General features: G+C 42.4%; 1 protein-coding gene across 50 annotated transcripts in view; it reads left to right on the forward strand.

The window, feature by feature from the left end:
- Cdkl3 (cyclin dependent kinase like 3) overlaps positions 1-24431 on the forward strand; it is an 87725-nt gene that overhangs the window by 590 nt on the left and 62704 nt on the right. For 30 of the 50 annotated variants that reach the window (XR_013053273.1, XR_013053276.1, XR_013053277.1 and 27 more), the window contains exons 2-6: positions 265-444; positions 6753-6947; positions 16169-16347; positions 17388-17500; positions 20600-20739. Coding sequence is in view for 35 of the 50 variants with exons in the window: in XM_076578331.1 (XP_076434446.1) it covers positions 280-444; positions 6753-6947; positions 16169-16347; positions 17388-17500; positions 20600-20739 (792 nt within the window). In the remaining 15 variants the exon portion in view is untranslated. Of the gene's footprint in view, positions 1-261; positions 445-6752; positions 6948-16168; positions 16348-17387; positions 17501-20599; positions 20740-24431 lie in introns of all 50 variants that reach the window. The other 20 variants (XR_013053272.1, XR_013053274.1, XR_013053270.1 and 17 more) reach the window with 3 other exon arrangements.

Here is a 24431-nt window from a genome sequence, read left to right on the forward strand (position 1 = left end):
ATTCTAAAAGAATTCCAGAATTAAGCGCGAATCAAATCTCCCTTTAATTTCTCAGTCCCCAAATGCCTGATTAATGCGGGACACTGTCCCCTGTGAAAGTTGGAGCTTCTCCGACAACCCAAGAGTTCCCAGGCTGTGTTATAGCCAGCTCTTCTGGTTTTTGTCCTTATATCTGAGAGTAGGGGGTTATGGACTCCATACATTGTCTAGCTTGAAAAATTTAAAGTACGAACTTTTAACATTTTCTTTATTTCTGTGAAGCAGAAGCCAGGCTTGAAAATGGAGATGTATGAAACTCTTGGAAAAGTGGGAGAGGGAAGTTACGGAACGGTCATGAAATGCAAACATAAGGATACTGGGCGGATAGTGGCCATTAAGATATTCTATGAGAAACCAGAAAAATCTGTCAACAAAATTGCAACGAGAGAAATAAAGTTTCTAAAGGTTTGTTTCTTTTGCCTTTTATTATATAGATATATGTATATTTTTTAATTTTTACATTTTTTTTTCCACTGGTACTCCACTATGAAGCCCAGGCTGGCCTGGAACAATTACTTTTTCCAGTGCTGAGATTTACAGGCTACATTACAACTCTGTGCTTCTTTTGCCCTGATTGTGTAGTCAAGAGAGAAATTGTTATAGAAGAATAGAAACAAGGGGGCTGCAGAGATGGCTCAGAGGTTAAGAGCACTGGCTGCTCTTCCAGAGGTCCTGAGTTCAATTCCCAGCAACCACATGGTGGCTCACAACCATCTGTAATGAGATCTGGCGCCCTCTTCTGGCCTGCAGTCATACATGCTGTATACATAATTAATAAATAAATAAATAAATAAATAAATAAATCTTAAAAAAAAAAAAAGAATAGAAACAAAATGTATGAAAGAACATTTCCATTAACATATACTAAGACCTACATATATAAATCCTCATTGTCAACAGTTCCTAATTTTTTTTAGTGATAAAAGATCTGTGTGCTTGTGTATAACAGAATTATGATAATATTGTGAAGTCACTCAAGACTACTCAAGTTATAATAACTAAAAAGGTCCACTTTGTACAGGGGATTGTGGAAGAAGGTAAGACTGGAAAGAAGTAAAAACTTGTTCCTTAATGACTTATAACTAGGCAGGAGGGTATATAAAAATAATCCTGGATAAGAGTGACTCATGCTGGGCCAGAGAGAGGGCTCTGTGGTTAAGAGCACTTACTGCTCTTGTAGAGGGCTAGAGTCAGTTCCCAGGACACACAGCAGGAGGCTCACAACTGCCTGTAATTCCAGCTCTAAGGGACTGCCTGTAATTCCAGCTCTCAGGGATCCTACACCCACTTCTGGCCTCCAGGGACACCTGCAAGTTTGTGTGCATAACCACATACCCACACAGTTGTTTTTTTTTTTTTTTTAATGATTAATATTAAATTCCACAAATTTCTGTTTGGCAGGGTAGGTTTTTTGCAGAAGGTCTGGTACGTTCTTGTCCTTGAAGGATGTGTAGAATTTGGGTAAAGTGGAACTACTGCTGAATTCCAGGTTAGTGGAACAGCATTAGCTCACAAAGACTAAAACAGACAGAGCAAGAGTGGAAAGGAAAAGAACAGATACTGCCTATGAGTTTCTTGTATAGAATTAGAAAGAGGTGTGATTAGTGCAGCAAATTGGAAGTAGATTTTTAAAGCGTTTTAGGCTAAGAAGTCAAAACTTGGTTTGGGGGCTTGATTTGTTGTAGTTCAGTTGGTAGAGTGCTGGTTAAGCATGCATGAAGCCCTGGGTTTGATCCCCAGAACCATATAAAACTGAGTGTATGCAATCCTGTTGCCATCCTCTGCCATGTGTTGAGTTCCAAGCCAGCTTGGGATACATGACAGCCTGTCTCAAAAGCACAAACCTGATTGTCGAGGGAGGTTTCTCCGGTCCTGCCTGGCCCTTCGATCGGACGAATCTCTCCCACTTGCATCCCGCAGCTGCTTGGTCCCAAGTAAACACACAGAGGCTTATATTATTTACAAATGTATGGCCTATGGGTCAGCTAGCTTCTTGCTAGCTAGGTCCTATAACTTAACTCAACCCATTTCTATTCGTCTATATGTTGCCACGTGGCCATGGCATTGCCGGTCTGTGGGCATCTTGTTGCTCCTTGGGCAGCGAGCTGGCGTCTCTCTGACTCCACCCTTCTTCCTCTCGTCTTCAGTTGAGTGTACCGCCTAAACTTATCCTGCCCTGCCACAGGCCAATGCAGCTTTATTCATCAACCATCAGAGCAGCACATATTCACAGAGTACAGAAAGACATCCTGTAGCACCTGATTTTTTAAGAGCTGGCAAGTGAAGGTCAAGTTCATTGTAAAGAATTTCTGTTAAGTATTAATCTCTAATGCTCTGTAGAATGTATCAGAAGACTGAAATCTAAAAGGGTCTGATGAGAATTTAATTCAGGAGTCCTGCTAGGATATCATGAGTCCTCTTTTAGAATTCAGCAGTATAAATGGTATATAGAAAGGAGTCAGACGCCTTTGAAGTTCTGAGAATGCTGCAGTTGGTGTAAGTTGGAAGAGAAATTGAGAACTAGTTCAGTTTTGGGAATGTTGTCTTGGAGATGACTGGAATATTTAACTAGAGACTGTTAGGCTTCTGCAAGGATACAGCGACAGTATCAGGAGAGATCAGGGCACTGTAGGTGTGACAGACAAAGAACTGAGGGGGTGAAAAGGGGATGTGAACATTCCTTGGGGACTGGGTCCAAAACTAGAGTCTGAAAACATTGCCTACTAATACAGATGTTCTATTTTACTGGAATCTAGGTGCTGTAAGGGTTCTCTCCTTGACAGTGGAGTTCAGATGTTTTATATGTGATGAAGAATACAACTATTCTTGCCCATCTTTATCTGGTATAGAGGAAGCATTTTCTTTCTTTTTGGTTTTCAAAACAGGGTTTCTCTGTGTAGCCTTGGCTGTCCTGAATCTCACTCTGTAGCCCAGGCTGGCCTCAAACTCACAGAGATCCACCTACCTCTGCCTCCCTGGTGCTAGGATTAAAGGTGTGCACCACCACTGCCCAGCTATTGTTTGTTTTTTAAGACAGGTCTCACTATATAGTCCTAGCTGCCCTGAAACTTCCTATGTAGAACAGACTAACCTCTAACTTACAGAGAGAGATCTGCCTACTTCTGCCTCATGAGTGTTGGAATTAAAGGCCTGTGACACCATTACCAAGACACTTGACTCTCACTGACTTAGTTGGGATGTCCCAGCTGCTTTCCCTCTCTCCCTGCCTTTCTTCCTTTAAAACATTTTTGTGGGGGGCTGGGAGGGGACTTTCAAGACAGGGTTTCACTGTATAACATCCCTGACTGTCCTGGATCTCACTCTGTAGACCAGGCTGACTTTGAACTCACTGAGATCCACCTGCCTCTGCCTTCCCAGTGCTGGAATTAAAGGCGTGCACCATCACTGTGCCCTGCTACAATAGTTTTCAGACGTAAAGATTTTCATTTTATGTCTATGAGTGTTTTGCCTGTATGTGTTTGTGCTGTGTTGGTGCAGTGCCCACAGGGGACAGAAGAGGGTGTCATACTTCCTGAAACTGGAGTTACAGAGCTGTGAGCCTGAGGGTTCAGGACCAGAGCCCTAGGGGCTGGAGAGTTGACTCAGCAGTTAAGGGTACTTGTTGCTCTTCCAGAGGACCTGGGTTCAATTCCTAGAGCCCACATGGTGGCATTTGATTTTCTCTTCTGACCTCCCTGGGCACCAGGCATGCATCTGTGTATAGACATTACATGCAGGTACATTCATACATAAATAGTAAAATAAATCTAAAAGAACTAGAGTCCTCTGGAAGATCAGCCAGTTCTATTATTGCTATTTCATCTCATTGTATAGCTCAGGCTGGCCTTAAACTCTTCCTCATTCTGCTTCAGCCTCTGGAGTCCTGGGGTTACAGGCACATGCCACCACATACCACTTTTCAACTTAACATAATCTAATAGATTTCTTGCATTTGTTAATATTCTTAACCTAAAACGATAACTCATTTTTAACTAAATTTTCATGGTAGACTCTGATTACCAACAGAGCAGTTATAATATCTGTGGAAAGATTGTCCAGTAATAGAGAAAGATATAATTAAATACATTAAAAAAGAAGTTCCTGCTGTTTTTGTTGGCTCCTTACTGCCTCCTAAAGACTAAGGTCTGGAGAGATGGCTCAGCTGTTAAGAGCACTTCTTTCACAGTTGGCTCACAGCCGTCTGTGACTCCAGTTCCAGGGCTGAGCACCAGGCACGCACATGTGTACAGACATGTATGTAGATCAGACACCTGTCCACATAAACAAACCTATCAAAACTATGAAATGAAGACCAGACAAAGCCAGTCGTGTTCGCTAGCGGGGCCGTTCTTTTGGTGTCCGAAAGCACTCACCCTGCACTGTCCCTCCGCTGCTGCCAGTGTTCTGTTGCTGCTGCACCACACGGGGCATCCTCGGATCAGGGAAGTTGAGAGCAAGCAGAGGAAAGGAACCTGGCATTGCCTTTTGGCAGAAATTTCGTCCAGTCATGTTTCAAGGATTTTAGTTTCTGTTAGCACAGGAAAGTGGAAAACCTGACATTGCATCACTAGAATAAAAGCATTTTAAAAAAAATTATATTTTGCTAGTGAATCTAATAATGAAAGTGCAGTCATTTTTATCCAAATTTAGAAATATTTTTGTTAATTTAAAAAAGCAGTTAAGCTGGGCGGTGGTGGCGCACGCCTTTAATCCCAGCACTTGGGAGGCAGAGGCAGGCGGATCTCAGTGAGTTCGAGGCCAGCCTGGGCTACCAAGTGAGTTCCAGGAAAGGCGCAAAGCTACACAGGGAAACCCTGTCTTGAAAAACCAAAAAAAAAAAAAAAAAAAAATAAAAATAAAAAAGCAGTTAAATATTTCAGAGTTGATTGTAGTAAGGACAATAGTAGCTTATGCATAAAATGTTAAGCTTCATTTGTGTCCTACACTGATACATGGTAATTATTTAAAAGCATTTGTTTTGTGTGTGTGTGTGACGTGCATATGAACCTGGATGGCAGAGGTCCATGCTGGGTGTCCGTCCGCCTCTTACCACTCTCTGCCTTATTTTTGGAAACAATTGAGCTAGGAATGGCCAAGCAGTGAGCTGCCCTCCAGCCACCCATTTTCACCTCATTCAGTGCTGGTCACAGGCACTCACTGCTGTGTCTCACTGCTGTGTCTGGCTTATCTGTGGTTGCTGGGGATTGAACTCAGGTCTCGTGTGTGTGTGTGTGTGTGTGTGTGTGTGTGTGTGTGTGTGTGTGTGTGTGTGTATAACAAACAATTTCCCACTGAGCCATCTTCCCAGCTCCTTAAAACTGTTTTTGACCATGGTTGTTGATGGGAGTACAAAAAGGATTTTTGTTTTGTTTTTTAAATGACTTATCTAATTTTTGTTGGGATGAAATAAAGAGCTCACTGTGTTGCCCAGGCTGGCCTCAGATTTTTCTTCCTGTCTCAGCCTCCCAAGGAGCTGAGACAAAGGGTGTTTTGTGGTTTAGTAGAATTATAGAATAGACAATGAATAAAAATACCATAAATATTTGCGTATTTATGTTGTTTCTGTGGTTATAAATTATTTCACATATTTGAAGTTTTTAAAAACATTTTGATATTCTTTTGATTATCAAATGAATTAATAAATAACCCCTAGAACTTAATGGTTTATTCTCTACAGTTTAAGACCAAAATTAGAGAGAACGTTGTATAAATATATAGCACATGCTTAAAATGATGTTTGAAATATATGCTTGGGCTGGAGAGATGGCTCAATGGTTAAGAGCACTTGTTCTTACAGAAAACCCAGGTTTGCTTCCTAGCACCCACATGGTGGTTCACAGCCATCCTAAACTCCAGTTCTAGGGGATCTGACATCATCCTCTTCTGACCTCTGGGTGCAAGGCATGCACATGGTGCACATATATACACGTAGACCAACACTCATACATACATTTTTTAAAAATGAAAATTCATACTCATTTGAAAGCATGAGGACCTTAGGGGCTAGATATTTTCAGCTCAGCCTGTAAAAAGATCTCAAGTTCAGTTTCCAGAAAACAAAACCAGTACAAATTGAACATGGTGGCTTATATCTTTAATCTCAGCACCCAGTACTCCAGAAACTGAGACAGAAAGGTTGTGAGTTCTGGTCTAGCCTGGGATACCATAGCAAGCCTCTGTCTCTGAAAATCAAAGTAAGAACAACAGCTACAAAAATAATAAACAGGAAACAAGGTCCATTTTATTTTATTGACTGATTTTTATTTGTTTTGTTTTGAGACTAGCTCTCACTCTGTAGCTCTGCCTAGCCTGGAACTCCCTATGTAGACATTGAACTCAGGGATTGGCCTGCCTCCGCCTTCTAGGTACTGGGATTAAAGGCTCATGCCACCATGCCTGGCCCATGAAGTCCTCTTAAATTGTTAAGTACAAACCAAATTAAAAGATAGCAAAAACATTTCTTATTGCATTGTGGTACATTAGTTCTAAATTATTTTAATAAATAATCATGTCAGCATGTCTCACCTTTACAGAGAGCAGGAAATCACTTAACAGTAATTTGTGCACATTAAGAATGTGACAGATCACTTGAGACATTTCTGTTGAAAGGAAAGAAGTTGAAACTTCCTGTTTTCTTTCAAAATTATATAGGTGTTTGAATGAGTTACTGTTTGAAACAGTTTTATTTAAAACTCTGTTTCTTTTGTTAATAGCAATTTCGGCATGAAAACCTGGTCAATCTGATTGAAGTTTTTAGACAAAAAAAGAAAATTCATTTGGTATTTGAATTTATTGACCACACAGTCTTAGATGAGTTACAGCATTACTGTCACGGACTAGAGAGTAAGCGACTGAGAAAGTACCTGTTCCAGATTCTTCGAGCAATTGAGTATCTTCACAATAATAATGTAAGTGCTTCAGAGAGAGAGCCCAGCTGGGACGGGTATGACTCACAAGTGCCATTTGAATGGTTCTATTTTTATGAAGCTTGTTAAGATTTTTCTCTGTATAACAATAGTAGACTTTCTGAAAATGAGAAGGGGGAGATTGCCTTTCAGTTTATTTGCAGAACCCCAAAGCTTTTATTTAGTACTTAGTAATTGTAATGACAAGGTAGACTGAGTCTGAGGTACAGTTAGTTTTCCATAAGCTGTGACCAAAACCACTGTGAGGACAACTTAAAGGGAGGAATTACTGTTTTGCTTCATGATTTCAGAGGTTTCAGCTCATAATTCTCTTTGAGCATCATGGCTGCAGGGGCTTGAGACAGTGTGTTTGTCTCGTGGTAGACAAGGAACAGAAAGAGAAAGGGTCCCAGACAAGGTATATTCCCTCAAGGACATGCCCTGTGACCCACTTCTTCTAGCTAGACACCCTCCTGAAGTTTCCTGAGACACCTCCAACAGCAGCAGCAGCAGCGGGGATATACCCTCCCATGAGCCTTTCGAAGGGGACACTTCACATCCAGTCAGTGGCAGATGCTAAAAGCAGCATCAATGAAGAACTTGAGAAATGCCTCAGAATGTTGAAAGTCAGAGCCGTGCTTTCATGGAAGAGTCCTTTCAATGAAGGGAGGTTTGGGGTCTGGGTGGATATTAGGTAAGAGAATGGCAAGTCAGTGGATGCCTTTAGGAGAAGAAGGCAGAGCAAAGTGTCCATCACTCAGTCTGTGGAAGTGTATATATATATATATATATATATATATATATATATATCCAACTCTTCTGATTACTCTTTTAGTACTGACTTCAGTAGTATTTAAGTAGTAATGTAGCACATCAGTTTTTTTGAGACACAACTTCTTCTTTTTTTTTTTTTTTTTTGGTTTTTCGAGACAGGGTTTCTCTGTGTAGCTTTGCGCCTTTCCTGGAGCTCACTTGGTAGCCCAGGCTGGCCTCGAACTCACAGAGATCCGCCTGGCTCTGCCTCCCGAGTGCTGGGATTAAAGGCGTGCGCCACCAACGCCCGGCCGAGACACAACTTCTATATAGCCCTGCCTGTCCTGAAACCTGCTGTGTAGACCAGGCTGGCCTTGAACTCACAGAGATCCTCCTGCCTCTGCCTCCTGAATGCTGGAATCAAAGACATATGCCACCAAAGCTCAGCCTAGCTTAGCAGTATTTTGTGGCATTTTATTTTTTTTCAGATGGCTGTACTTTCTGGAAAGTACATATAGTCAGGAAATAGCAATAAATTATATGTCCAGGAAAAAATCATAAAATCCTCAAAAAATAGTTTTGTTTTGTTTTTTGAAACAAGGTTCTCAATGGGTAGTCCAGGCTAATGCCAAATTCACTATGTATTCCAGGCTAGCCCCAAGTTCTAGGTCTTTCTGCCTTAGACTTTAGCATACAGGGATCATAGTGCAAGCTGCTGGCTTGCTGTATGTATGCTGTATCCACACGGCAGAGCAGCACTCAGTATCTAAACAGAACAAAGCACTAATACACGTCCCAACAAAGACGACTCTGGACTCTGCACTAAGGTGAAGGAAGTCATGTGCAAGGCTCTGTGTTTCCATGTGCTGGCATTTCAGAGATCATTTTGTTAACGTAGTTGATACTGGTACAGCTGATTTCTCGGATGGTTTCTACTGCTTTGATTTGCTAATAATGCTGCATATTTCATGGCTTTGAAAAATATTGTGATATCAATTGGAGTTCACATGGTGATGTCCTTGCCAGCTAGATCCGAGAGGAGGCAGTTATGAGGTCATCAGGAGCATGTAGAGCTGGGCATGTGGTGCACACTTGCACTCAGCTGGCCAAGGCAGGAGGATCACTGCAAGTGCAGGCCAGCAGACTCTGTGACAAGACCCTGTCTCATGAAACAGCATGTACAGTCTTAAATCACACTAACCAATGTTTTCACCACATGTTATCTCTGAAAACCTTTGTGATTTGTGGAACCAGAGCTGACAGCTTCATGATTCCATACCCTGGAGATTTAACGTTCTTTGTTTCACTTGTCTGTTTTGAGAAAAGGTCTCTCACATAGTTCTGACTGTCCTAGAGCTAACTCTGCAGACCAGGCTGGCCTCAAACTCACAGATCTGCCAGCCTTTGCTTCCTGAGTTCTGGGACTAAAGGCCAGCACCAGAACACTTCTTAAGACTTAACCTTCTTAAGCTTCCCTTTCTTGTTTTTTTTTTCCCCCTTTCTTTTTTTCTTTTTGGTTTTTTGAGACAGGGTTTCTCTGTGTAGCTTTGAGCCTGTCCTGGAACTTACTCTGTAGTCCAGATTGGCCTTGAACTCACAGAGATCTGCCTGCCTCTGCCTCCCAAGTGCTGGGATTAAAGGCGTGCGCCACCACCGCCTAGCTCCCTTTCTTGTTTGTAAAATAACACGACTTTACTTCACTGACTTTAAAATACCAAATATCCAGCCAGGTGGTGCTCGTGCGTGCCTTTAATCCCAGCACTCAGGAGGCAGAAGCAGGTGAATCTCTGAGTTTGAGACCAGCCTGGTCTACAGAGTAAGTTCCAGGACAGCCAGGACTACACAGAGAAAACCTTGTCTTGAAAAACCAAAATAATAATAATAATAATAATAATAATAATAATAATAATAATAATAAACCAAATAGGCTGTAGCTAGAATGTGCACCCCACTTCACACACACACTCCAAGCAAATTGAAAGTGTAATGCATGGTGTCTCCAGGGAGTGTGGGACAAACAAACAGTAAAAGTTTGAGGATGAGGTAAAGTAAGTTGGATTGAAATGTCGCTAGGAATTCATTAGAGAAGTGTACACAGGTTGCTACTGAAAGATGGAAGTCGACCTGAGCAAGGGACTTAAGACTTGAGTGGCGCTAAATCAGGGAGGAGGAGACACGATCGCCCAGTTGTCCTGGACAGGGTTTGCTCCAGAGCACACACACGTGCACACAAAACAAAAGAAAATAGATCAACATTTTCAAAGTCACGAGGGACAGTGGAGACGGCCCAGTGGGTAGCACACTTGCTGCCAAGGCCGACACACAACTCCTGATGTCCTCTCACACACTGGCACACATGCACCCTTCCACACGCAGACTCACTGAAGAAGGAGTGTCATGGTGCTCTCCTTTAATCCCAGTGCTCTGGAGGCAGAGGCAGGTGGACCTCAGCCTGGTCTGTATAGCTAGTTTCAGGACAGCCAGCACTTCAAGTGAGACCCTGTCTCAGAAAACAAATGAGACCCTATTTCATACAAGTGCTATATGCTAACAACAACAACAACAAAATAAGCTGATTTAAAGGCTGTTCAGCAAGTACAGTGTTGGCATCTTGGAAAAACATCTACTGAGTTACTGAGTGCTGTATCCTGATTTTTTTTTTACATGCCCCTAAGTTTTTGTTGAAAACAGGATATTTAAAATAATATGGCAATTACAGAAATCAGAGTTTTCCATCCCTCTCTGGGCTTAACTCCCCACCCTACACACACACACACACACACACACACACACACACACACACACACACACACACACACACACACACACACCATATCCCTGCTAAGTAGGTGTGGCTGGTCTGGAACTCATTATGATGATCAGGTGGCCTCTCACTTGCTGAGATTCTCCTGGCTCTGTGTTTCCATGTGCTGGCATGGTAGGAAGGTGTGAGTCACCAGACCCACTCTGCCTGGGTTTTTCAGGTTAATTTTCCTGCACTTTAAAGTTCTTTTTAAAAAAGTTTTATTTATTTATATTTTAGGTGTGAGTATACTGCATGTATACCTTTATGCCAGAAGGGGGCATCAGAACCTATTAGAGATGGTTGTGAAGCATCGTGTAATTGCTGGGAATTGAACTCGGGTCCTCTGGAGGAGCACCAGCGCTCCTAACCCCTGAGCCATCTCTCCAGACCCCACTTTAAAGTCCTGAGTCTGCAGTCTTTGTCATGTCTACTCAATTCAGTGGTCAGCTAATGAGTGGACAGGGATTTTAAGTTAGCTTGCTTCCTTTTACTTAGTCCCAGTTTCTAACCTCAGCTCCAGGAAGCCGATAACCAGTTTTGTGTTTATAGATAGGCTTTTGCTGAAATTTTCTTAAAAATAAAACCACACAGTGAACAGTCTTGCACATGGCTTCCTTCACCTTAGTGCAGAGTCCAGAGTCGTCTTTCTTGGGACGTGTATTGGTGCTTTGTTCTGTTTAGATACTGAGTGCCATGTGGATACAGCATACACCAGCTGGTGGTCTTTCAGCTTGTTTCTAGCTCAGGCTTTCTGAATAATACTGCCATCAACAGCTCTGTTTTATTTATTTTAGTGGTGGTGGTGGTTTTAAAGAAACTGCCACTGGGTGGTGTTGGCGCATGCCATACTACCAACACTCAGCGCTCAGGAGGCAGAGGCAGGCAGATCTCTGTGAGTTTGAGGCCAGCCTGGTCTACAAAGAATTCTAAAGAAAATCTGTCTTGAGGGGGAGAAAAAAAGAAAAGAAAGAAACTGCCCAGCTGTTTTCCAAAGTGACGGATTCATTTTGGCTTTTTGGTGCTGGAGCTCTGACCCAGGGTCTTGTGCATGCTGAGCGGGGACTGACCCAGCCCTGTGACTGTCACTTTTATTGTAGCTAGTGTAGTAGCTGCAATGGCAAAGTATGCTGTCGCTGTTCACAGATAACATGCTCATTTACATAGAATATTCCCACAACAAAATTTTCTGGATTGTAGGATACAAGATGAACATTCCTATATTCCTAAATCTGTTGTTTTACTTCCTCCTCTTCCCTCCCATCCCCTCCCCTCTCCTTCCCTTCCTTCCTTTTTTTTTTCCAAGACATGATTTCAGGGTTGGGGATTTAGCTCAGTGGTAGAGCACTTGCCTAGCAAGCGCAAGGCCCTGGGTTTGGTCCTCAGCTCTCGAAAACAAAACAAACTAAGACATGATTTCTCTGTGTAGCCCTGGCTGTCTTGGAACTTGCTCTGTAGACCAAGCTGGCCTCAAACCCAAAGACTCTGCTGCCTCTGCCTCCCAGGTACTGGGATTAAAGGTATGTGCCACCACTGCCTGGCTGTTTTTCTATACATTAGCAACAAATAATCAGAAACTAGAATTTTTAGGGTATGACCATCGCCTGGTAATGTCAATTAATTGGTGGAGTGCTTGCATGTTCTTGGTGTGATTCCGCACCCCCCAACACCATATAAAACTGAGTGTGGTGGCACACTCCTGAAATCCCAGCACTTGGGAGGTGCAGACTGGAGAATCAGAAATTCAACGTAACCTTGACTACATAGTGGATGGAATACCCTGCCTGAAGTAAAATAAAATGCCATTTACAACATCAAAATATTATATAACCTAAGAAACACTTGACAAAAGATGTGTGAGATCTGTACATTGAAAAGTAAACATTGGGATTAGCCTATAGAAAAACGTCTGCCGTAAATCAAACAGTGAAGGGGAAGATGAATAGGAATCTCACTTACACAACTTGAGTAAAACATAGCTCTCTGAACAGGTGAAGATAGGTTTCTTCTGTATCCCAGAATCTAATCAATATTTATATGTATAATACAGCTATCATTTGGCTTAAAAGGACTTAATGGGAAATGTTACCATTTTTACTATTTTCTACAGAGAAAATATTTTACTGTTTAAAATAACCCTGGATTTTTAAATTATAACCTGTTTTTATGTTAAAAACAAAAAGAAAAGTAAACATTGTAGAGAAATACTAAAGATAGTCTAACCATACAGAAAGAGACAATTTTTAAAGGACTGTCAGTGTGACAATGACAGACCAAAGTTTCTGAAGTCCATGAACCACATTCAGAGTCAACTCAAGATAGACTGAAGACTTAAAGGTGAGGCTAATGCTGAAGCAGTTCTGTGACACTATGGGGCATAGATTCTCTCTCTCTCTCTCTCTCTCTCTCTCTCTCTCTCTCTCTCTCTCTCTCTCCTCCCCTCCCCTCCCCTCCCCTCTTTTCTTCTCTTCTCTCCCCTTCTTTCCCCTCACTTCCTCTCTTCCCTCCCCACTTCTTTCTTTCTTTGTGAGATAAACTCAAAGCACATGTAGTAAAAGCAAAAATAGACAATGAAAGAAGATGAGACCCAGCTGAAAAGCTTGTGTGTAGCCAAGGGAAAAATGTACAGCATGAAGAAACAGCTTCCAGAATGGGAGAAAAATGGGAACCAATAAAGAATTCAAATAACTCAGTGTAAATAAACAGAATGATTAAAAATGAGCAAAGGAAAGCCGCATTTTGAAGTAGACCAGGTATATGAAGGTGGACAGGTATATGAAGGTGGACAGGTATGTGAAGGTGGACAGGTATGTGAAGGTGGACAGGTATGTGAAGGTGGACAGGTATGTGAAGGTGGACAGGTATGTGAAGGTGGACAGGTATGTGAAGGTGGACAGGTATATGAAGGCGGACAGGTATATGAAGGTGGACAGGTAGGTATATGAGATGGACAGGTATATGAAGATAGACAGATATATGAAGAAATGTTCAAATTCTGTCATTATCAGAGAAATGTACATTAAAATGACGGAAGTCACTGAATGGTGATTTCAAAGGCAGAAATTAGAATGTGGAGGAAATGAAACCTTTGTAGACTGCTGGTGGTAGTGTGAATTACTTGGACATTATGGGAACCGTATGCAGGGTCCTCAGTAATTTCAAGCTAGAACTGTGGGTAAGCCAGCAGTCTCACTACTGGGCATGTATGGAAACAAATGAGTTCGTCTGAGATAGCTGCAAGTCTGCATTCACTGGAGCATCATTCACAGTAGGCAGAGTGTGTTGCCATTAATCTAAGTGTCCAACCATAGATGAATGGGCCCAGAAAATACAGCAAAGAAAATTTGATGTACATATAGTACTGAGACTTGGCGATAGGGCACAATACTTACGTGGGTAATTATATTACATGTGAAATCTAAAAAAGGAGGCTAAGAGAAAGATTTCTGTCAAGGCTACCAAGTTTCAGATAGGAGTAAGTTCAAGAGTTGTTTTTCTTTTACAACATGGTAACTATAGTTAGTGACTATTGTGTTGTTAAAATTGCTGAGAGTAGATTTTAAGGTCCATTTTGCAAAAATGACAAGAGGTAAGAGGTTAGTCAATCTAATTTAGTTATTCCTTGGTGGGTTTTTTGGGTTTTGCTCTTTTTTTTTTTTTTTGAGACAAAGTATCTATTTTAGTTTTGACTATCCTGGAGCTCACTATGTAGACCAGGATGGCCTCTAACTCACAATGATCCTCCTGTCTCAACCTCCCAAGTGCTAGGATTAAAGGCATGTGCCACTGTGCCCAGCTTTGTTGGTATATTTTAATAAAAAAATTAATAAAATGTATGCAATTAATATATATTTATGTCAGTTAAAGCATTTTCTTATTCTTTAAAAAAAATTACTAAAAAGAGGGGTGCTGAAACTGAAATAGATCAGTCAGTAGGTGGGAAGAAAGAAGCACATGGATTTGTGATCTCCAGAACCACATGATGAAAGCGGTCCACGGGTAGAGACGGAGAGCCGAGTATGATCGTGTGTCTGTGATCCTGGGAGACCAGGATGGAAAGTTATGCTTGCCTACATAGTGAGTTGAAGGATAGACTGGACTCCATGAGACCCTGTTTTAAAACAAAACAACAGAAAACCAGGGTGGAGGGCAGAAGGAGGGAGAGAGAGAAGAGCATGGTGTTTGAGAAGGGAAAGTGGGAGACAGTCCTACATTTAAGGGACAGAGAAAGGAACTTCTAGGCCAAGAAAAGACTTTTCGGGCCCAGGACCGCAGAATAGAGGGTGTTTGGTAACATGCTCACACTAAGAAATCAGTGAGGTAAGGGCTGAGAGGTGTCCATCAGTGTGCCAGTAGCATTGATGACTGTCCAAGGCAGTTGAACACAGCATGGAAGCAGAGGACGGGGTAGTATACAGTATTCTTGCAGAGGACGGGTTAGTATACAGTATTCTTGCAGAGGACGGGTTAGTATACGGTATTCTTGCAGAGGATGGGTTAGTATACGGTATTCTTGCAGAGGACGGGTTAGTATACGGTATTCTTGCAGAGGACAGGTTAGTATACAGTATTCTTGCAGAGGACGGGTTAGTATACAGTATTCTTGCAGAGGACGGGTTAGTATACGGTATTCTTGCAGAGGACAGGTTAGTATACAGTATTCTTGCAGAGGACAGGTTAGTATACAGTATTCTTGCAGAGGACGGGTTAGTATATGGTATTCTTGCAGAGGATGGGTTAGTATACGGTATTCTTGCAGAGGACGGGTTAGTATACAGTATTCTTGCAGAGGACGGGTTAGTATACAGTATTCTTGCAGAGGACGGGTTAGTATATGGTATTCTTGCAGAGGATGGGTTAGTATACAGTATTCTTGCAGAGGATTGGCGTGAAGACAGTGGATACCACTGGGTCAAAGCAAAGCTGAACTTTTTCTCACTAGGTCCCTTTGATCTTAGAGTGTGACTAATGGAGCAGGCTTTCTTGGACTGCCAGCCCCCAGATCATGACACAGAGACTTACTATTAAGTATGAATGCCCGGCCTTAGCTTAGGCTTGTCCCACTAGCTCTTATAACTTAATTTAACCTGTTTCTCTTCACCTAAATTTTGCCACAGGGCTTTTTACTTTTTTCTCATTCTCTGTGTCCTACTTTTCCTGCTTTTTCTGTGGCTGGCTGGCTGGCTGGCCCTAGGTGGCTCCCTCTCTTTCTCTCTTGTTTTCTCCTTTTCCTTCTCGAGCCTAGGTTCCTCCTCCTCCTTACTATCTCTGCCCTACATCCCCGCCTATCCCTCTCCTGCCTAGCTACTGGCCGTTCAGTTTTTATTAGACCAATCAGGTGCCTTAGGCAGACAAGGTAAAACAGCAACACATCTTTACATAATTAAATAAATACAGCATTAAAAAATGTAGCACATCTTTACATAGTTAAAGTAATATGCCACAACAGTGTCTGTTTTGGCTTCATTCCATTTGGAAGTGATGGATGGAGAATATGTAACATTTTACCTGTGATTAGGAAATGTCTTCACTGTCTTAGCTGTGAGTTAGACTTTTCTCTGAATAGTTTTTGATTCTGTATAAAAGGAGACCCTGTTTTAGTATATGTGCTCCCAAAGCGAGCACGGAAACCCTGTTTTAATATATTAAATTTTCTGTTTGTTTTTAGATTATCCATCGAGATATAAAGCCTGAAAATATTTTAGTCTCCCAGTCAGGAATTACTAAACTCTGTGATTTTGGGTTTGCAAGGACACTAGCGGCTCCTGGAGATGTGTACACAGACTATGTGGCCACACGCTGGTACAGAGCTCCGGAACTGGTGTTAAAAGACACCTCTTATGGAAAGTACGTATACTTTGGGGACCTGCCTGGCTTCTCCCAGGTGTGTCATTTTCCCTCTATTCCTGACACTCTGCCATCTGTGTCTGGCTTTGGTCAAGGAAGAGGGACACCTTTGAAGGTAACCGGAAGACGCTTTGGGCACCTGTGCTGACACTGGAGGGTTTAATGGCTGCAGCAGCTGCTGGAGGCCTGCGCATATGTCCTCACACTGTGTCCAGGCTTGCTTGAGCAGTCTGTCCACACCTCTGCAGGGCTGTCTCCTCTGTTGATGTTCTGCAACGGTTAAATGATTTATATTTCATTTAATGATGGGGTAGGGCCCATGGCATGCATGTGGAGGTCAGAGGACAGCTTGCAGGAATCAGTTCCTCCCAACTATGTGGGTCCCTGGGATCCAGCTCAGTTTTCAGACCCAGTGGCCAGTACCTTTGCCTGCTGAGCCATCTTGACAACCCCTCCAAAGACTCTCCAGTCATTTAGCATGATTCTGTGTTGAAATAGGATCTACCAAGTTTGTTGGAAAAAGTGACGTCTTCTTTATAAAGACTGAAAGTGATGATTTTTTAAAAAATTGTGCTCTAGATGGCTCAAAAAGGAGCACAGTCTCACAATTAGTGAATATACTACAGTGAAAACTTGTAAATAATACCACTTAACCATTATCTCCCCCACTCCCCACTGGTCTTGAGACAGGGCCTCACTGTGTAGCCTTGGCTGACCTGGAACTCAATATATAGACCAAGCTGGCCTCAAAACCACAGATATCCATCCGCCTGTTTCTGCCTCCCGAGTGCTGAGCTTGAGACATGCACCATCACTTGTGGCTGTCCCCCTTTGGGGCTGTATTAATCAGATAGCATAATGGCATATATCAGGACATTTTCTTGCACATACAGTTTGATCATGTTCATCTGCCTTAGTTTCCCTCCTCCTCCCTTTTAGCTTTGATTTGATATAAAATGTGTTTAGACTAGTTATCACACATATTGGTGCCTGACAAAGTAATTTACTCCTTTGTTTGTTTGTTTGTTTTGTTTTTTCAGACCAGTGGACATCTGGGCTTTGGGCTGTATGATCATTGAGATGGCCACTGGTAATCCCTACCTTCCTAGCAGTTCAGATTTGGATTTGCTCCACAAGATTGTTTTAAAAGTAGGTAGGTATTACTGAAATACTCTGCTATGTGTCTAAGTAACTGCATCAGTTATCCTTGGTGCCCATGTTTAGGGAGTGAACACTGAGGAAGCACCTTGTGAGACAGGTGATGGCAGATGGGGTTCCATGCTGGTAAAGAAGGCAGAAAATGGTTTTGACAGATAATGTTTTCCTTGCAGGAACTCAAAGCCACATGTTAATCATTGCTGCTAAGAAAAGTAGAGTAGTTCTCTCCTTCACTGAGTTAAGTCTCCAACCCCACCCACTACTACAAGTTTTCTAAAAGTTGTGCTGTTCTAGAACTAAAAGTTGGCCTCTGCAAATACTTGCTCTTTAGACAAGGGCTTTTAATAATAAAGTTGAGTCAGATGCTTTTTAAAAATATTTGAGATAGAAAAGCAATTATTTGCTAATAAATTATTTTCTTTTTAATAAGATCTATTTTGTTTTAATTGTGTATATATGTATGCATCTGTGTGTGGGTATGTGCATTTAAGTGCTGATGCCCAGAGACCAGAGGTGTTGGCTCCCCTGGAGCTGGAGTTACAGCAGTCAACTGTAAGCCACCAGAGGTGGGTTCTGGGAACCAAACTTGGGTCCTATGGAACTGCAGAGTGCCCTTAACCCCTGAGCCATCTCTTCCAGTCCCCTTAAGTCATCCTCTTTATCAACAACCACTACAACCCCACAGTAGAAAACCATGTAGCTAAATAATGTGTTCAGTAATATAGCTGATGAAAAGTAAAATTTGAAAGTATACTTGATAAGAGTTTAATTACTTTACAATCTGTTTTAACTACTGTCTTAGATGCTTTTCTTGTTGCTCTGATAAAGCAACTTTAGGGAGATTAGGTTTATTTTGGCTCACAGCCCCAGGTTCTAGTCCATCATGGAGCCGAAGTCACAGCAGAAGCTTGACCTGATTACATCACACCCACAATCAGGAACAGACAGTAATAAATACATTCATGTTGCTTGGCTCCCTTTCTCCATTTCTACAATCCTGGACCCAGCCAGGGAGCCATCCACAGTAGGAGGTCAATTAATGTAATCAAGATAATTCCCCAGGGTGTCCCCAGAGGCTTCCAGGTTGACAATTTACACTGATCACCATAACTACCTAGACATTTTGGTCATTAGCTTTGCACATGATATTTCAGTCTGAAGGAGGAGCTTGAGGAGCCCCAAGTGTGCCGGGAAAACTCTTCATAAACACGTAATTGCAGGACTCTGAGGAAGAAGGCACTGTGAACAGTCATTAAAGCAGTAGAACCTGGATTAACGTTGATTGAGGATGATTTAAGATTAATAAAAGTCAGATCGAGCCTTGAAGCATCCACTTTATGTGCCTTTTTAAAGCCCTGTTCTGAGACTGTGTTGGAAGAGAGCTTGGAGGTGATGACATTAACCCTGTCATCTTACAGAGGGAACCAAGCCATAAATGACGAAGAGATTTGCTCTACGGCACAGTATTAGTGGTGGTGAATGGTACCAGAGCCTAGTCTCCATGAGTGTTCACAGTTCTTTGCACTCTGTGGCTGGTCTTCTTCCTTCTACACCAGTGCTCGTCAACTTAGTAATGCTGCAACCCTTTGATACAGTTCCCCATGTTGTGGTGACCCACCACCATAACATTATTTCCATTGCTACTTCATAACTGTACTTTTGCTGCTGTGATGAATTGTAGATGTTGGACAACACCAAGGGATCACAGCCTACAGGTTGAGAATCACTATTCTATACAATACTTTGGTTTCTGAATTACTTTTGTGTTTTTTTTTTTTCAAGACAGGGTTTCTTTGTGTAGCTTTGGCACCTTTCCTGGAACTCACTCTGTAGCCCAGGCAGGCCTCAAACTCACAGAAATCCACCTGCCTCTGCCTCCTGAATGCTGGGATTAAAGGTGTGAGCCACCACCGCCCAGCTAAAGACTTACTTATTTTATCAATGAGTGCTCTACCTACATGTACAACTTCATGCCAGAAGAGGGCATCAGATTCCACTATAGATGGTTGTGAGCCACCATGTGGGTGCTAGGAGTTGAACTCAGGACCTCTGTGGCCAGTGCTCTTAACCACTGAACCAGCTCTCTAGCTCTTTACTGTGTTTTTTGTTTGTGTGGTTTTTGTTTGCTCTGTAGACCAGGCTGGCCTTGAACTCAAATATCTGCCTGCCTCTGCCTCCTGAGTGCTAGGATTAAAAGTTGTATGCTACTAGGCTGGAGAGATGGCTCAGAGGTTAAGAGCACTGACTGTTCTTCCAGAGGTCCGGAGTTCACTTCCCAGCAACCACATGGTGGCTCACAACCATCTATAGTGAGATCTGGTGCCCTCTTCTGGCCTGCAGGCAGACATGCTGTATACATAGTAAATAAATAAATAAATCTTAAAAAAAAAAAAAAAAAAGTTGTGCACTGCCACCACCTGGCTCTATTGTTTTAGCTGTTATGAGTAAGGTTTCAGTCTGTAAGAATGAACACTTGACAGTTAAACTATTAAGATCAAGTAGAGAAACATGTCCAATTTTAAAGTTCTTTTGATGGTAGGTATTTATTATGCCTTAGAGTTTGGGGACAAAAGAACCATATGGTTTTATGTATTTTGCTGCCTGTCAGCAGCTTACTGGAGGAAACTTCAACTTATTTATTTATTTGGGTCACATAGATTTTCTTTTTTTATTAAAAATTTTTCTATTCACTTTACATAACAACCACAGATTCCCCCCCCCCCCACTCCCCGGAAACTTCAATTTTTAAAACTTCATTTTTTTTTTAACAGAGTTGGAAACTGAACCTAGGGCCTTACACTTGTTAAACAAGCACTCCACTGCAGAGCTGTGCCCCTAACGTCCAGCCTCTGTTATCGTGACACATTTAGATAGTTCCTCAACCGTAAACTTTTCTTTTCTTTTTCTTTCTTTTCTTTTTCTTTCTTTTTTTCTTTTCTTTTTTCTTCCTTTTCTTCTTTTCTTTCTTTTTCTTTTCTTTTCTTTCTTTTCTTTTTTTTCTTCCTCTTCTCCACTCATTCATGACTGAGAGCGAATGGCGTGCAATCTCCACTGAGAGCAGTTTCCTGACTCAGACACTTGGTTATCGTTTCAGGCAACCTGACGCCACACCTGCACAATATCTTTTCCAAGAGTCCCATCTTTGCCGGGGTGGTTCTTCCTCAAGTTCAACACCCAAAGAATGCAAGAAAGAAATACCCAAAGCTCAACGGATTGCTGGCAGAGATAGTTCATGTATGTTAAGACATTAAGAACAACTAAGAATTTGCAGAAATCATAATAACATGGAATCTTGTCTTCTCTTTGGTGTTAGAAATGGAGCACACAGCTGGGCGAGCATTCTATCCCTGAGCCATACTCCCAGCAATAATACAATTTTAAAATATTACTTGAAAGAGATTCCAGAAAGACCCCTAAAGTGATACTAACACGTTATATACTACATAGAAATTAATAGAGAGAAATTAACATTTAAGATACCGAGGGAAAAATTGGGAACACTTGAAGGACTTTCCATGTTTCCCACCACCTTCAGCATCTGGTCTACCAGGCTAGGGCTGTTGTTTGTCCTGTGCTGTCCTAACTTTCTGCAGAGGCATCTGTTGGCAGCGATCATTTGAATGTTGCTGAGAGTACACCAAGTACCCAAATTCACAAAGTAGAGAAAACAAAAACATTTAAGAGCTGTGTGTGTGTGTGTGTGTGTGTGTGTGTGTGTGTGTGTGTGCGTGAGCGAATGCTGTGCTGTGCGTGTGTAGTATACATACTTGAGAGTATGAGTGTGTGTGCACATAGGGCATCTTGTATGCCTGCATCTCCAGAAGTCAGAAGTTAATGTAGGTGTCTTTCCTTGAAGCTCCCCATGCTTTGTTGTCGTTTAGATAGAATCTCTTTCTAGGTATAGCTCAGGGATACAATACTTAAATAACATTCACAAGGCCCTGAGTTCAGTACCCGGCATGGTGGGTAGAGGGAGGGAGACAGGAAGGAGAGAGGGAGATATCCATTTCAGTGAACCTAGAGCTGCTGGCCAGTGAACATAATCCATATGTCTCCTCTTCACTGGTGCTGGGTTACAGATCCATGCAGCCATAGCATCTAAACTCAGGTTCTTAGGTTTACATGGCACTTTACCAACTGAGCCATCTCTCTAGCCCTTGTTTCTTATTTTAAGTTTTAAATTTTATTTAAACTAAGTAGCATATGAACACAGTTCAAAATTCAAATAATATAAGGTGGATTTATTATGAATAGCAAATCTTATTTTATTTCTCTAACCAGCTGGTTTCCTATACCAGGAGGAGTGAAGATGCTCATTTCTAGATGAGTGTTGTATGACCATTGTTGTGGAATGTTAGTTTAAGATGTGTTACATTCATTTATGCTGTGGAATATTTGTTTAATGATGCAAAGACGTGTTGCATTCTTTTATGTTGCATTTGTTTAACTCTGTAAAGCTGTGTTACTTTACCTGTCTAAAACACTTGATTGGTCTAATAAAGAGCTGAATGGTCAATAGCTAGGCAGGAGAGAGGATAGGTGGGGCTAGCATGCAGAGAGAATAAATAGGAGGGGTGAGAAAAGGAGAAGGAGAGGAGGACACCAGGAGCCAGCCACCCAGCCACACAGCCAGCCACGGAGTAAGAAAGAAAGATATATAGAATAAAGAGAGGTTAAAAATATAAACATAGAAGAAGAAAAACAAGATAATTTAAGTTAGAAAAGCTGTCTAGAAACAAGCCAAGCTAAGGCCCTGAATTCATAGGAAAGAGTAAGTCTCTGTGTATTTATTTGGAAACTGGGTGGCAGGCCCCCAAAGAGTAAAACAAACAAACAAACAAAACCCAAAAAACTACAGACTGTAGTAGAGTCCTAGTTTCTAATACACAGCTCCTTTTACTTTTATTTTTAGATTTACATGTGTGGCTGTTTTGCTTGCATGTGTGTCTGTGCACCACGTGTGCCTGATAACCACAGGGGCCAGAAGAGGGTGTTGGGTCTCCTGGGATTGGAGTTCCAGACAGTATCTACCTGCCTCTGCCTTTTGTAGTGTTCTGATTAAAGATTGCACCATCACCACCTTGCCTGGCTCTTAATCCCCGAGGTGTCTCTCCAGCCCCAATGTGAAGTTCTTAAACATGGTTTCTGGAATTTCAGAACAAATAAAATGAAGTATCTTCTAAAAAGTGGCTCTTGGCTCAGTTGGTAGTTGTTTGCCTTGTAGACGTGGGAACCTGAATTCTGTCCTCCAGAACCTACGTAAAAAGCTGGGGCAGTGGTGTGCACCAGTAATCTCAGGACTGAGAAAGTGGAGAGAGGAGGACCCCCAGGCTTGCTGGCCGGCCTTTCTGGCTGAGCTGGTGAACCTCTGGTTCAGTGAGAGACGATCTCAAAAAATTAAGGTGGAAAGTGATGGAGGAAGACACCTGACATCAACCTCTGGTCTTTACACTTGTGTACGCAGCTGCACACATGAACACATGCACCACACAGACATGCACACTCAGTTCCACTTGAATTTCTCCATGTGACGTGCAGTCTCCCTTCTCGCCAGCACTTCTAACCCCGTGTGCACTGTGTGCAGCAGAGCTATAGAACTGTAGTTCGTACTGTGCACTTGGAAGATAGCAGAAGACCTTCTGTATCTTCATTCCGGTCCTTCTACGTAAGATCTTAGGCCGGGGCCAGCAAGATGGGTCGGCATGTCAAAGTGCTTGTTGTGCGAGCCTGCTAACCCCAGTTTCTTCCCGGAACCCACCTAAAGGTGGGGAGACAAAGCCAACTGCACAGTGCTGTCCTCTCACTTCCACACATGCGCCATGGCATGCCTCCTGCCCTACAATAAATGAAGTTAAAAGACTTAACGTCTACAGGGCTTGGTCTCCTGGAGTGTTCACAGGACAGCAGACTGTGGAGAAGTACCGGGAAAGGGCCTTTTCGCAGACCGAGAATGCATTTTTTTTTTTTTTTTTTTTTGGTTTTTCGAGACAGGGTTTCTCTGTGTAGCTTTGTGCCTTTCCTGGAACTCGCTTTGGAGACCAGGCTGGCCTCGAACTCACAGAGATCCGCCTGCCTCTGCCTCCCGAGTGCTGGGATTAAAGGCGTGCGCCACCACCGCCCGGCGAGAATGCATTTTATAAAGCACATGCCTTTCAGTCAAATCCTGTGGCCATTGTCCTAAAGAGTGGTGCTCTGTCGTGACAGTCTGGGTATTTAGTGGCCTGTGGGTCATTGTGAGCAGCTTCCTTTTCATAACTTGTCCCATGAGTTGCCTTTGGGTTTTGGTTGTCTCCTCAGCTGAGGCATTCCCAAGGCAGAGAGACACAGAAGAGCCGATCACTGATTTAAAAAAACAACTTTATTTTATGTATGTTTGTGTTTTGCCTGCCTGTATGTGTGTGCATCATGTGTGTAGTGCCTGCAGAGGCCAGAGAGAGGGGTGGAGCCCCTGGGACTGGAGTGAGCTGCCATTTGAGTGCTGGGAATTGAACCCAGCTCCTCTGGAGAGTGCTCTGAACTGCTGAGCCATCTCTCCAGCTCCAGAAGAGCTGCTTTAATGCTGGGCTTTCAGAGGCCTGAGAGTTGCAGTATTCACTGAGCTTCCTTAGGCCACAAAGGGTGCAGCATTAGGAGCCAGCTGATACAGGTTCAAATCCCCATTTGACCAATCACTGATCATGCTTCTAGATCTGCACAATATAAATTATTCCCTGTGAACTTCTCCCCCACAAAGGGCTGACAGAAGAGCAAAGCTAAATTATTTCTGTTAACCTAATGCAACTTTATGATTTTATTACTGCTTGTGTGTAAGAGAGATTCTGGGGATTGAACCCAGAGCCTTGTGTGGTGGGCCAGCACACTACCTCTAAACTATACCCTCAGTTCCTAATTTCTGTTAATTATAGCATGAGCAGGCTGATTTTATT

The sequence above is a fragment of the Peromyscus maniculatus genome, chromosome 8 (assembly GCF_049852395.1).
Source record: "Peromyscus maniculatus bairdii isolate BWxNUB_F1_BW_parent chromosome 8, HU_Pman_BW_mat_3.1, whole genome shotgun sequence".
NCBI classification, from domain to species: Eukaryota; Metazoa; Chordata; class Mammalia; order Rodentia; family Cricetidae; genus Peromyscus; species Peromyscus maniculatus.